The sequence below is a fragment of the Martes martes genome, assembly GCF_963455335.1.
Source record: "Martes martes genome assembly, chromosome: 6".
Classification (NCBI taxonomy): Eukaryota; Metazoa; Chordata; class Mammalia; order Carnivora; family Mustelidae; genus Martes; species Martes martes.
Genome location: NC_137893.1, coordinates 74,694,061 through 74,709,515, shown reverse-complemented (window position 1 = coordinate 74,709,515; position 15,455 = coordinate 74,694,061). Strand labels below are relative to the sequence as shown.

Sequence of the window (15,455 nt, the reverse complement as noted above, 5' to 3'; positions counted from 1 at the left end):
CCAAAAGGGACCCAATGGTTCATAAAACAGTAAGATTCAGTGTTAAGACTGGTTTCAGGTATAGCTCAGTCAGGGACATGGCTCTCTTTGTCTACAATTTCCTTGGTTTTGCCCTTCTTTATAATGCCATCTTCAGGCATCCTTCAGAATTCCAAAACAGTCTCCCAGGAAGGAGGGTTTCATGTGTTCTCACATCTCAGTATGCTCCCTGGTTGATCAATCCCAGCAGTCTGGGCATACATAATCCTAGAGCAAGCACAAGGGGCATGTTCTGATTGGTTGGTCTATCCCAATTCAGGGTGTACCCCTGGACTAGAGTCAGTTCAATCTCACCTCAGCTAATGGCTATGACCTGGTGATTGGGGTGGCTCTTCAAAGGAAAATTTGAGTATTGTCACTTGGGGCGCAAGGGGTAAATAGGTACTGGGAAGATAATTAGTGTTCACTCCAGGTAGTTCTCATCAACTGTCAGAGTAGCTGTTCTATTTTCTGGACAAGTATAACTATGAAAGTATATGATTTTCATCAGAGAAAATAATCCTTCTATTTTAAATTATATTTATAAAATGTAGAAATAATGAGTTTATCAGAAACAAAGAATCAAATTAGCAAAGATTTCAACCAAGGGAAATGGTTTATGACAATAGTTTTGATTCCTTTAAAAACTACTTATGTGTATCAGGTGCTGTGCTAGATTCTAGACACCAAGGATCTCTTTACTATTTCTACACTAATTCTACATTACAAAAAAAAAAAAAAATTACCTATAAAACAAACAACAAAACTATTCATTTGTCTTTCCATCTTAAAGATTAATCAAAATCACATAAATTATTAGAAATCCTAAGAGGTTAAAAAATGACATACATGTTAAGAAATCCTAAAAGGAGCCTCTTCAACAAATGGTGCTGGGAAAATTGGACAGCCACATGCAGAAAAATGAAATTGGACTATTTCCTTACACCACACACGAAAATAGACTCAAAATGGATGAAGGACCTCAATGTGAGAAAGGAATCCATCAAAATCCTTGAGGAAAACGCAGGCAGCAACCTCTTTGACCTCAACCGCAGCAACTTCTTCCTAGGAACATCACCAAAGGCAACAGAAGCAAGGGCAAAAATGAACTATTGGGATTTCATCAAGATCAAAAGCTTTTGCACAGCAAAGGAAACAATTAACAAAACCAAAAGACAACTGACAGAATGGGAGAAGATATTTGCGAACGACATATCAGATAAAGGGCTAGTATCCAAAATCTATAAAGAGCTTAGCAAACTCAACACCCAAAGAACAAATAATCCAATCAAGAAATGGGCAGAGGACATGAACAGACATTTCTGCAAAGAAGACATCCAGATGGCCAACAGACACATGAAAAAGGGCTCCACATCACTCGGCATCAGGGAAATACAAATCAAAACCGCAATGAGATACCACCTCACACCAGTCAGAATGTCTAAAATTAACAAGTCAAGAAATGACAGATGCTGGCGAGGATGTGGAGAGAGGGGAACCCTCCTACACTGCTGGTGGGAATGCAAGCTGGTGCAAGCACTCTGGAAAACAGTGTGGAGGTTCCTCAAAAAACTGAAAATAGAGCTACCCTATGACCCAGCAATTGCACTACTGGGTATATATCCTAAAGATACAAATGTGGTGCTCCCAAGGGGCACGTGCACCCGAATGTTTATAGCAGCAATGTCCACAATAGCCAAACTGTGGAAAGCGCCTAGATGTCCATCAACAGATGAATGGATAAAGAAGAGGTGGTATATATACACAATGGAATACTATGCAGCCATCAAAAGACATGAAATCTTGCCATTTGCTACGATGTGGATGGAACTAGAGGGTATCATGCTTAGCGAAATAAGTCAATCGGAGAAAGACAACTATCATATGATCTCTTTGATATGAGGAAGTGGAGATGCAATGTGGGGGGGTTGGGGAGAGGTAGGAAAAGAAAAAATGAAAAGATGGGATTGGGAGGGAGACAAACCATAAAAGACTCAATCTCAAAAAACAGACTGAGGGTTGCTGGGGGGAGGGGGGACAGGAGAGGGTGGTGGGGATATGGACATTGGGGAGGGTATGTGCTATGATGAGTGCTGTGAAATGTGTAAACCTGGCGATTCACAGACCTGTACCCCTGGGGATAAAAATACATTATATGTTTATTAAAATTAAAAAAAAAAAAAGAAATCCTAAAAGGTAAAAAATGAAACTTTGAAGATGGTTGAAGTACTGAAACTTTGAAGACAAGTGACATTTTTATTAGTGATATCCAGAGTCTTTGTGATATAAATAAATATATTATTTATCATTGTGATATAAATATCTATATAGAGAGATTTTTTGTGATATAAATCATTATGATGTAAATATATCATTGTGATATAAATAAATATGTTAATCAGTTGCCTAAAAAGCATTATTAAAGATTAAAATAAATAGTATGTATGTGATCTTTCTGGGCTTTTAAAAATAATGACTTTTTTTCCAAAAAAAATATTTGTGACTACTATTGTGACTCACTGGTGATAGGGGCCCCAGATTGGGAACAATAATTGAAAGATAAAACAAAAATGAAACAAAACAAAAAAGTGTAGACACTAACACATAAATCATATAAATCCTATACACTGATAAAATTAAAGCTCACTTCTCCACTAAATCATTCTCTACCACTCTGATGAAGGGCCCGCAAGTTTCTCATTTGCCATTTCGTTCCCTACAGGAGTCAGATTGAGCCATTCTGACTCAATCTGAGCTCAACCTTCAAATGCTTCTTCATCATATGACCTAAGGGTGCCATTGGGTATGCAGTATACAGAATTAACCTTAAGAATTAACATCTTTAGTATTCAAGTAGTTCATACCACTCACAAATTCCTAACAAAGAATAGCCTGTATTTTATACATTAGTTGAAAACCTAGCAGAAGTGTGCACAGGACTCGCCAAGCACACAGCTGACCTTGTATCAGAAATGAATGCATGCTGAGCACTCACTTCCCACTCTTCATATTTCCATCCTGCCCCCACACAGACAACCTCTGCTCAGATGAGCATTTTTACTAAATATTTCACCTCCCACAAAGCAATAGTGTATAAGATTTATATAATTAATGTTTTTAAGGGACTGTTAGAGCCTTGTCTGAAAGATGCCTTTGAAGAGGAAAGGATTGTTGATACTGTGATGTCCTGGATTTTTTATCCTTATCAAGACTGTTTCTATGAGGAAAATCTACAGAAATGATTGATGGGACCATTTTCATTCAGCACAGTTACAGGTGGTGAAACACTGCTGCGGGACTCAGGCAAGAATATGTCCCTTGGCGACAACAACAGTACACACATGTATCCTGTCAATCACTAAGAATGCAGGTACCATACTTTATAGACCAGGGATAATGTTAATTCCATCCTGCTTACAGTGTGCTTTGTAATGATAAAGTTCAAGGAGATTTGCAAGAACCATAATTTAGCAAGGTGTGAAATGAAAGCTATATATAGGAAAATTGACACATTTTGAAACATTCAGACATTATCTTTATTCACCCATTAACCAAGAAGAGTTGACATTCAGTTTCAGTGGTACAAATGCATTTCCCCAAACAGACTATTTTTGTTGTTATTTAGGGAAGAAGGAAAAGGAAACAGACCTTCATTGAGAATACACAATGGACTATATATATTGCTAGGAGATTTCATGTTATTTATCTCATTTGATCTTTAAAATAACTGGGTGATGTCTATTTCATAGCTGAAACTAAGTCTTAGAAGAAAAATTAATATGGCTAAGATAACACAGGCTACTAAGTGACAGAGCCAAGAACTTAAGTCTGTATGATTCCAAAGTCCGCATGATTCCTAAGCCATTGCTCTTTCCATTATAATAAAGCAGGGAAGAATAAACACCACCAATCTAATACAGGGTTGGGAAGAATAAACACCACCAATCTAATACAGTTGACCCTTGATCAACATAGGGGTTAGAGGTGCTAACCCTTACATAGTAAAAATTTGCATATAAGTTTTGACTTTCCAAGAACATAACAACTAGTAGCCTAATGTTGACCAGAAACCTTACCAATAACAATTAGTACAAATTTTGTATATGTATTATATACTCTATTCTTACAATAAAGTAAGCTAGAGAAAAAAAATTATAAAAATCAAAAGAAAGAGAAAATATACTTACAGTACTGTACCATATGCATAAAAAATAATCCACACATAAATGGATCTGCACCGTTGAAACCCATGTTGTTCCAGGGTCAACTGTAGTTTCTTTCTTCCAGGAGCTTGTCCATACCTCTGCAAAGAACAGAAGAAACATAACTGTTTCAAATAAATTATTCTTTTTTTTTTTTTTTTTTTTTTTTTTTTAAAGATTTTATTTATTTATTTGACAGACAGATCACAAGTAGGCAGAGAGGCAGGCAGAGAGAGAGGAGGAAGCAGGCTCCCCACTGAGCAGAGAGCCCGATGCGGGGCTCGATCCCAGGACCCTGGAATCATGACCTGAGCCGAAGGCAGAGGCTTTAACCCACTGAGCCACCCAGGTGCCCCTCAAATAAATTATTCTTAAACACCCATGGAGTTTTCTCATAACATGCCAGTCTCATTTCTCTTTTCCATCCCTGACCTGTGGACTAGCATCCACAGTTTAGCATTTTAGCATTATTTACATTAAGTCTCTATTTTAAAATGGTACCTGATTTTTACCTACCCCTGCCAATCAGACACACAGGCTACCTCCAACACTTCCACAATAAACGGGCTCAGTAATGTCATTACTATGGCAGGAACTCCAAAAAGAAAGAAAATTAATGGGTCCATCAGCAAGGACAGAAATAATATGTGACAAAACAGGAATGCCTTCAGGTAGCTTGGATGGGCAGGCAGACTCAAGGAGCTGGCCCTCAAGCCAAAAATACATTAACCGTCTGTAGACTAGAATTTGAAAAAAATAGCAAATCATTTAAGCCTGCAAACATCCTTTTCCTAGAGTGCCTGGGTGGCTCAGTTGGTTGAGCAACTGCCTTTAGCTCAGGTCATGATCCTGGAGTCCAAGGACTGAGTCCCACATCGGACTCCCTGCTCCGCAAGGGGTCTGCTTCTCCCTCTGACCTTCCCCCTCTCAGGCTTGCTCGCTCTCATTCTCTCTCTCTCTCTCAAATAAATAAATCAAACCTTTAAAAAAGAATTCTTTTCCTAAAATACACATTCTTTTTTTTTAAGATTTTATTTATTTATTTGACAGACAGAGATCACAAGTCAGCAGAGAGGCAGGCAGAGAGAGAGGGGGAAGCAGGCTCCCTGCTGAGCAGAGAGCCCGATGTGGGGCTCCATCCCAGGACCCCGGGATCATGACCTGAGCCGAAGGCAGAGGCTTTAACCCACTGAGCCACCGAGGCACCCCCTAAAATACACATTCCTACTAAGAGGCATCTAACATTCCCAACTTAGGGACAATTCAGACTGTTTTCCCTTAGGGACAATTCAGACTGTTGTCTGTTGGTTAAGCACCTGCCTTCAGCTCAGGTCATGATCCCAGGGTGCTGGGGATTGAATCTGGTCCTGTATGGGGCTCCTGCTCAGTGGGGAGTCTGCTTCTCCCTCTACCCCTCCCCAAGCCCAACCCCCCCTTCCTGCCCCCTGCTCATGCGTGCTCTCTCTCCTGCAAAAATAAAGAAAATCTTTAAAATTTAAAAAAAAAAAAAGACATTGAGAAAATGTCTTCTAAAGTTCTTCCAGAAGTATAAACATTTATTTTTATTTTTTTTAAGGATTTTATTTATCTATTTGACAAACAGAGATCACAAGTAGGCAGAGAAGCAGGCAGAGAGAGAGAGGAGGAAGCAGGCTCCCCGCTGAGCAGAGAGCCGGATTCAGGGCTTGATCCCAGGACCCTGGGATCATGACCCGAGCCGAAGGCAGAGGCTTTAACCCACCGAGCCACCCAGGCGCCCCAACATTTTTTTTTTTTTTAAAGTAATCTCTACACCCAACCTGGGGCTGGAATTTATAAGTCCAAGATCAAGAGTTGCATGCTCTACCAACTATATAAATAGTTGGAGGGATACACAAAATGCAGTATTACATACAACAGACTATTGTTCAGCGTAAAATCATGACACATACTACAACATGGATGAACACATGCTAACAAAACAAACTGAAATAAATATATATGTATATTTTTAATATATGAGACAAACATTAAGTGCCTTGGTTTATATTTAGCAGCTTTGACTCAGTAATAAAAAAAAGACAACTATTTCAAGAGAAAAGTTAAGTATAATTTAAATAAACTAAGTCACAAAAAATTATAAAATTAGCCGTTAAGATTATGAAAAAAATCTAACATGATTAATAATAAAAAACTAAAATTAAAATGATAGATAGTATTTCACCTATCAGGCTGGCAACTATGTAACTATCTACTGTTGATGATGATTCAGAAATATGAATATTCTTTTTTTTTTAATATTTTATTTTTATTTATTTGACAGAGAGAGATCACAAGCAGGCAGAAAGGCAGGCAGAGAGAGAGTAGGAAGCAGGCTCCCTGCAGAGCAGAGAGCCCTATGCGGGGCTCCATCCCAGGACGCTGGGATCACGACCTGGATCTCAGGACTCTGGGATCATGACCTGAGCCGAAGGCAGAGGCCCCCAACCCACTGAGCCACCCACGCACCCCAAAAATGAATATTCTTACACATTGCTGGCAGAGCTATAAATTGGTCCAACTGTTATTAAAGGTAATTTGGCAGGAAATGTCAAAACTGATTACAATTTGGATACTGTTTGGTCATCTGATTCTATTCTCGATAATTTAGACTACAAATAAAACGTGCACATTTTTTTTTACCTACAAGGTTTCTCTAAACTTCAGCATTGTTCGTAATGGAAAAAAGTTGTAAACATTTAAATGCCCAATAAGAAACAGCTAAGTAAATTTATGATACATCCATACCAAAGACTACTACACTATCAGGGGAAAAAGAAAAAAGATGTTATGGACTATTTAATAAAGTGGAGGAAATGTTCACTATACTAACTTAGGTTTAAAAAGCAATTTACCAAATAGTATTAGGCAAAATGACTTCATGTTTTGTGAAAATGAAAAATATATAAAATTGGAAGGATAATCATCCTTATAACTAATGTGATTGATTATCAGGTTAAATGGCAATTTAAATGTTACTGCTAACTCAATTTACTAATTTTTTTGCAATAATCATATACTGGTACTATAATATAAAAGAATAAAACATGTTTTCAATTTCAATAAAGAAATAAAAGGTAACAAGGAAGTTGGTCCCCTATTCTCAGGACCCACAGTTAATTAACTAAAATATCTGTCTCTTTTCATGTGTCAAGCATATTACTAAGCACTTGACACCCATTATTTTATATGTTCCTTACCCTTTATTAGGTATCATTAACCTCTGAGGTCCTAGTTTCAGAAAAAGGACTGTGCTCAAGGCCATGTGGCTAGTGACAGAGTTGGAAATGACCCCCTAGTGTCTGAAGCCGAAGTTTATATCCTTAACCACAAACATTCCTGTTGTTAAGTAGTTAGGCTTTTTAAATGTAGACCCTCAAAATAAACAAATAAAATACACACACACACACACACACACACACACATAACCAAACCAAAACAAAAAACTACTAGGTATCACATAGCTGCTACGAGATTTGGCACTCCAAACAATACATTTATAAATGATCTTTGGGAAACAAATTTTTCTCAAGCTGTGCATTACTTCTACCTGTTTGCACTGGCTGTCTCTGTGTCACATGCATCTTTTTTGGAGGCAATATCCAGTAATGGGTAAGAGCACTGGCCCAGTTTTGGATTTCTGGAGTCAAGTGGTAGACTCTACCACTTATTACCCATAAACCCTTGGGCAGTTATTTAACCTCACCTCTGATTTCTCACCAGTAAAATAAAGATGATGATTGTCCTACCTCAAGGAGTTCCGGTGAGGATTAAAGAAATGAAGCCACATAGTGCTTTGTTAGCTAACTGATACAAAGTAAGCACTTGCTAAATGGTAGCTATTCTGATCATTAATGTAATCTCTGGATGGTAAACACCCCACCACACACAAAAAATCACATGTCACACTGCTTTTGAATTCCCTAAAGAGCTCACTAGATGACTGACCAGTAGATTGAAGCTGGATGTAAGGTAATATCCTATGCCAAATCTCAGCACTACAAGTTTTCCATTCTGATTCAATAATTCAATAATAACCCAACCTTGTTAACCTTTGTTCACTAATAGGAGCTCTATTTTATTCTTACCTGCCATGCAGTGACTAAAAGAAAATCACTATTTTAAGGCTGTCTTGCATTTCTTTCTTAAACATTACTGTTGTTTATTGATTGAATATTCAATATTTAAATGCAAGTGACTTTCACTTCCATAGGGCCTTTCAGGGAAGAATGTAAATTTATGAGTCTAAAAACAATTAAAGGACACCTGAAATGTAACATCCCTAAATATTTATGGCACCCTGTAGAAAAGTAACTGTAACTTACTTTTTTCTTACAGCAAGAAAATAGCAGGAAAGAATCAAGGCTCTATCTTCCACCGCAAGTACCTGATCTGGGTAAATCTGTGATAACTTGCAGTGTTCATGTACCACAGGTTACTCTGAAGTCAATGAAGCTGAAAAATCTCACTTTTAGAAAGTTGTCTTAATCCTTGAGAGTGTAACTCTGCGCTGACTTTAATAATGACATGGCAGATTTTTAAACAAATCTATAAATATTGATGTGTAATCATGGCATAATTCTGTGAATACTCCACAAAATAGACAGCGAACACATTCTTTCATCTAAACTGGGTCATATTAAAAAAACCCAAGAAATGTAATTAAATATTATGAGTTTCCCAAAGGCCAAGTTAACAGTCCTGACAATTCTCTTCCAGTGGCCAAAAGCCTTACACAGAAAAACAAGGAGTATCAAAAATTCCATTTAGAAACACAAATTTTCCTGGAATTTTTCTTCTACTGCAATGTTTTCAATTCAAATTAGTGATGACATAACAAGGAAGAAACATGATTGGATCAATCTAATTCATTATGGCTCTTGTGGGCAGGCAAGAGTCTCCATGATTTGGCTACAACCTAACTCATCTCCCCCAGACAACTCTCTCCCTTCTACCCAGCTCTTCCCCATATTCCTCACTCTAGTTAAGGATCATTTCTTTCCCTAAGAATGACCTACATCTTCAGCCTCTATGTATCTTTGCAAAGGCTGCTCCCTCTCCAAGAAAGTGTGCTTAGGATTGTCGCTAGTCCAAACATCTTTTAAGACTCTGCTCAAATGCCACTTTTTCTTTTAATCCTACGATTGCACCAAAGGATAGATAAAGGGTTAGACGACACTCCTCATAATGTTTGACAGCAATATAAAGACATCTCAATAAACATAACATCTAAATGAAAGCTGTGCTTTTTATGTAAGTGGAAATTGAAGACAAAAATCCTTGGGTCACCCCCACCCTTCTAACAGGATCGCTGCCTCTAATCCTACACAAAAATTTTGGAACTACCACTGATGAAATCACCCTCTAAAAATTAATTTTTCACTTTGTGCCACAGCATGCAGATTTCTTTTACTTTGGCCTTGAGTAACTCCCATCTTGTGTAACAGTCCTTTGTGTTTAGACTCCTGTATTATTTCTCCTGCTATTTCTGGAGAGTGGGAATTTGGTCTCATTCACCAGGTATTACCCACACTGCTTAGCAGGGAAAAGCTTAAAGTAGGTATTTAATACCTCAGTGGTCTGGAAATTAGAACAAATTTAAGAGAGACACAGTCCAAAAATTCAGGCATGATTCATAACTGAGTCTTACTACTTTCAAGTATACAAACTAACAATTCTGTTAGTGATCTGTGTTCATACTCTCTTTGGTTTCATTTTTAGATCATTTCCCCACAGTTCTGCTTATTTAGCCCCTACTGTGATGTTCCCAACATAGTAGTTCTCAAACTACATTTTTGAATGAGAACAGCATTTCATTGTTAAAATCAAAGTGTAGACATTCTTTTCCCAATTCACACAAAAACATTAAGTTATCGTTAGAATTTTTCAATTTTCAATTTTGCCCACAGCTTTGTTATCACAACTGGAATCTATGTAAACACATATATAGTTAATTTATCAATATTTCATGGGTTCACACAAATAGAACATGATTTTTGAGGTGTTTCACCTGAACACCAGAGAGACTCACTCTCCCAACCCTTTAATATAACAAACAATCTTATTCCCCTTGCACCAAGAGATTCAAAATACTAAAGTCTGCTTTTCCAAGGGTGTACACTTTAAAAATTGAAGAAACTGATTTAAAAATGTAGATGACAGAATAGACAAGAGATAAGGTATCTCAATATCTAAAATAAACTTAAATATAATGAATGCAATTTTCAGAAATAGAGAAAATACAAAACCTACAAAATTTGTAAATTCCATGTTACAAATGGTGGTTTAATTACACAATGCAGCATCTTCCTCTATGACTTGAACTACTGGTCTGTGCCAGATATTACCATAGTCTCTCATATATTAACAATCAAGTCATGTCAACTTAAAAACTTTGAATTATTTTGCGCTTTTTATATGCTATGTTTACAGACTCTTCTGTCTACTTATAGATGGATAAACACTTAAGTGTCCATAAACAACATTTGTATGGGTTTCTATTTGCTGTCCATATCTTGACCTATTTTCAGACTTAATTAATTAATATGTTCCTGTTGAGACTATTCTAGCAAAATCCTGACAGCCAGCCTTGAGAAGTAAACTTTACGATGCTCTGAGTTTTGATTCATGCATGATTCAATAATGCCCTCGGATTCTCAGATTAAAAGTGCTATGGAAACACCTTTATTACATATTCAAGGTGCACCTTTCTTACATATTTGAGGTACACCTTTTTTACATATTCAAGGCAGAGTACACAGCCTTTTCTATCCTACAGCTGAGCATGTTTGCTCTCTGGTAAGCACCACGACATTTTGTTTTCAAAGAGGGTGCACTACCTTGATGAATGTTGCAGTTCCTAAGAGAACTGCTATTTTTTTTTAAAGTATTGATCTCCTAGAAATGGAATGAGCTATTACTTAAGATCAAAATCTATCTCTAAAAAATATTGCTATCTCCAATGCCCACAATACATTATTACATTAAATTATTTTGAAGGGTATAGGCAGAAAATTTTTAAAACTTCTGTGTTTTGTCTCTCAACCAACAGATCCCCGGAGTTAGTTAAATTTGTATCTGCTAGAACCAATATAGTCCTGTCTTGCAGGGGGCACAGGGGGAACTTGCTATTTTTCTGTGTTTCTCATAAAGTATGTACTTCAATAGGTTTGCAAAGCTTGAAGGTCCAAAAATAGCCTGTTATTTTTTTTTCCACAGAAAATCTAAAATTAGCAACATCTTATTTCCAATCTAGGAGAGTTCCCCTCCCCAAAAAGTCATCTATCAATTTTAAAATAAGCAGACAAGGGCATAAAATGTGCACATATCTAATAATATTTCCAATGAAAGTATTATGGAAATATAGGTGTTCATCTGCATTCTAGAGAGAAATAATTTTACTCATATTTTTCACAGCATTTGGTATTTCAGAAACCTATAGTGTTTCTCTCTTTCACTCTCAACAAATAATGTCAACTAGCCAGTTCCAGTAATCTTTTATTTAATTTTTTTTCTAAAACTGGAAGCAGACACTTTCCTATGGAGAATTTAGATTTTTTTTTAAGATTTTTATTTATTTATTTGACAGACAGAGATCACAAATAGGCAGAGAGGCAGGCAGAGAGAGAGGAAGGGAAGCAAGCTTCCCGCTGAGCAGAGAGCCCAATGCGGGGCTCGATCCCAGGACCCTGGGATCGTGACCTGAGCTGAAGGCAGAGGCTTTAACCCACTGAGCCACCCAGGTGCCCCAAGAATTTAGATTTTTGTAACTGTTTGAGGTACTGGTCCTATTTATGTCAATTAATAAACTTGAGAGCTTAGTAGATGGCTCATTCAGCTATTAGGAGATAAACTACTGTCTTCATTTATACATAATATGAATGTTCATGTTGTAATTAATACAGATACTTGGAAGAGAATTTTAGATAAAGAAAATAATTGTTTTAAATAAAATAAACATTTTAAGTCTGTGAACAAAGCAGTCATGTAGTTTTAAAAGTCAGCTACTGGATAAAGTTTTTCTTTTTTGAAAAACAGATGTGCTTCCTCTTTTCTGGTTACAAGAATTAGAAAACTCACTATGTTTCTCTTTCTGACTTGGCTGCCAGGAAGCTCAGAGCTAAACTAAGATCCCATTAACAGTAAATGTTTTTCCAGCTTTTAAATTCATGGTTGTTTATTGCTATTTTATTATACTAATAAATTTAAATTCTATACATGTGCAAAGAAGCAGGATAATCATTAATTTCAAAAAGAATTTCAGTTCAAACCATTTATTGTATACCCCCTACTCCAGAGGATTCCGATGTAGTTAGTTAAAAGATTTTAAAAAAAAAAATTATTTCCATGAGAGAAGTGAATGTATCTAACCATACCCTTAAAGAGGAAAAAAAAAAGAAAAAAAGAAAAAAGAATTCCAGTCAAACCAACTTCAAGAAAACAAAAATTCAAAAGAATCTCCTTGAAAGAAAACCCTGCCAATATCAATTTAACCCTCACAAAGAAGCTGACAGTGTGAGTGTAGTTATCTTTTGGCTGTGGCTTACAGGGGTATGGAATACTAGTTACTTAATTATACAACCTTCTCCTCAAGGGTCCAGCAATAAAACCAGATTTCATTCTTCGGCATGTGCTAAGAACTAATAACACCATTAATGAAATAAAAGCTTTTAAATAAATTACCCCTTAATAACAGAGATCAATTTAAACATTCTAACTCCGAAGAAAGGAGAATTTGGGTCTAAGATTTCCAACCTCAGAGTTTTTGATGTAACAAATAAGTAGCACCTATTGGGGTGAGCCAAGAAATATGATGCACTTTATGTGACCAAGCAAGAATAATTGTTAACTAGTAAAGTAGTTCCTTTTTATAGTTGACTTCAAGGTTGGTGGGCCTAGTTTGCCCTTGCTTTCTGCTTTGTTTTACTTTACTGGCTTGCTAATATGTATCCTGTATTACGTGACCCTAGGTTGGCCTGCCTTCTGCCAGACTGATGTTGAGAAAGGTATTAAAATTTACAAGGATCTTGCCCTTGCCCTCCACCCTCAGGGTGCAGCTTTTTCACACACTTTAAAGCACTGCCAGCTCACAATAGCCTTGCAGTCAGGGAGGACAGCCCAACAAAGCTGCCCACAGATGCACGTGCTTGTCACCTGCCCCAGCAATTGCAAATAGACTACCACTTCTCAGAGCAACCTGTTCATCTTCCCTTTGCAAGAGAAAGCTCGTATATAATTATAATATATATTTCAGACAGGCCCAAAGTTGGATTTCTTAATTTGAACTATATGCACATAGGCTTCTCAGACTAACATAGTCTTTACATAACAGAGCTGCCTACAATTTCACTGAGAACCAAGTTAAACCATTTTTTTAAAGTGGTGTCATGCCTTGGTGACTTTCTAAGAGAAGCCAAACATTGGAATGGCAGACACTTTTTAAGTAATTGTAAAGAGCATCTCAAAGGATTCAGAGAGGTTACAAATAGCAAAGTGTGTGATAATTGATCTTGAAACATTAGAGTAGTCTAATGAAGAAAAAAGCAGACCAAGAAGATTTTTTTTTAATCCTAGGTTCCTTCCCTAAATGGTGCAAGGAGAATTTCAGAATTACAGCAAAGTAAGCACTTCATTAATCTGTGCAAGAAAACCCATGTTTTGTGGGACAATATAAAACTAAGTCAAGATCTCCAAACTTAGAAACACAGGTACAAAAGTTGTAATTTAAACAGCTGCAAAATTAAATGGGTAGAAGAGTTGGGGAGGGGGATCAAAGCCATTGAGCCTGATATTTCCACATCTTGGCATGCTACATCTTACTCCCACGACTTTCAGTGAGCTAAATCACATAAACACAAAACATGGGCTAAATGACCAATTTTGGGAAGAGGGCAGATTCCCCCCTCCTCCATTCCCTTTAGATCCTCGTCCTGAGCTTTCTCTCCTAATGGCATTTCGTCTCTAGGAAAGTCTCTCATATCTTTCGGTCTCATTATCTCATTGTACAAATCTTTGAAAAGGAAAGAGCCATGGTTTGCTCTATGCGCGGACATCTTTTCTTCTGCCCGGGCTCTTAGTAAGCCTTCAACCAACTTTCGCTGAAAAGGATGTCGCTGAGGGGCGATGAAGCTTGAAATCCTGCCGTTCTCTCATTCTTTTTTCTTTCTATCCGCAAAGGCAACCCCTCCATCCCCCTCTATCTCCCGACAATCCACAACTGTTTCTAAGTAAACCGGGGCGTTTCCTCCCTCTGTTTCTTCCTCTGACCCGAGAGTTACTTTCAGTAGAAGAGAGATCAGACAAGACGCCTAACCAGGGCATAGTCAAATGGAATACTTGAGGGGAATAAAAGACCTAATTGAAAAATCCCATGCTGCCTAATCGCGGTTAAGTATTTTGCAGATAAGTGAGGATATTATTCTTTTGGTAGTGTTCAAAACACGGAGGTCTTTTGACCTATGCATTCTTGTTTATTTAAAGGATTTATATAGCGCTTACCATGTGCCGGCACTGTTCCAAACACTTTTTAAAATATGGCGCTTTTTGCTTAAAGAAGTTTTCTAAGCGACATTAAATCCGCGTGTGCTTTTCGAACGTCCCTTATGTACTTTTTCTTGTAACACTTTACAGCAGTTAAGTCTTCAAAGACATATATGGAAAAATTATAACCAGTTGCTAGTTTATTGCACGCAAACCATTTCCCTCTTCGCAATTTTTCACAACTATAGTAATCAAATGCACTAATATAGTGAGAATGAACTCTCTTTTTTCAGTGAGGATCTCAGACTTTGCGTCCTGCGTTGGTTTATTTGCTCGCCTGGCAAACGTTAATTGCACCTGTAAGCCCTCACTTTCAGAAAAATGTGCAGCCTTCACTGGAAGTCGTGAAGGTTGAATTTGCGCCAGGCCTGGTGCAGCGTATTCACCTGTGGCCCGAGCTGACTGGCCATTGGCACATCCTCCTTTGGAGGTGGGGCGGGCAACCGGTCGGTCGGGCTCAGCATTGCAGGGCTACGGGGATCCCAAACGCGTGGCGTCGGGGGAGGTCGGAGCCTGTGGGTAGCCGACCCGCTCAGCTTCGCTCCGTGCGCTCAGCTCGCCAGCGCTGCAGAAGAGCAGAGGCCCAGAGACCCGTGCGGGCTGGGCACCCACCCTGAAGCAGGCAGCCGAGTTGGGGGGGGGGGCACCGCCCCCTCCCCCCCTCAGCGTCCCCGGCGT

General features: G+C 37.9%; 1 protein-coding gene across 1 annotated transcript in view; it reads right to left on the bottom strand.

Moving 5' to 3' along the window:
• Window positions 1–15,455, bottom strand: part of LOC308344337 (uncharacterized protein) — a gene marked incomplete at its 5' end in the record, with an annotated part of 150,263 nt that overhangs the window by 133,178 nt on the left and 1,630 nt on the right. The window contains 2 exons of the mRNA XM_080805904.1: window positions 4,206–4,321; window positions 15,164–15,290. Coding sequence (XP_080662030.1) covers window positions 4,206–4,321; window positions 15,164–15,290 — 243 coding nt within the window. The remainder of the gene's footprint in view (window positions 1–4,205; window positions 4,322–15,163; window positions 15,291–15,455) is intronic.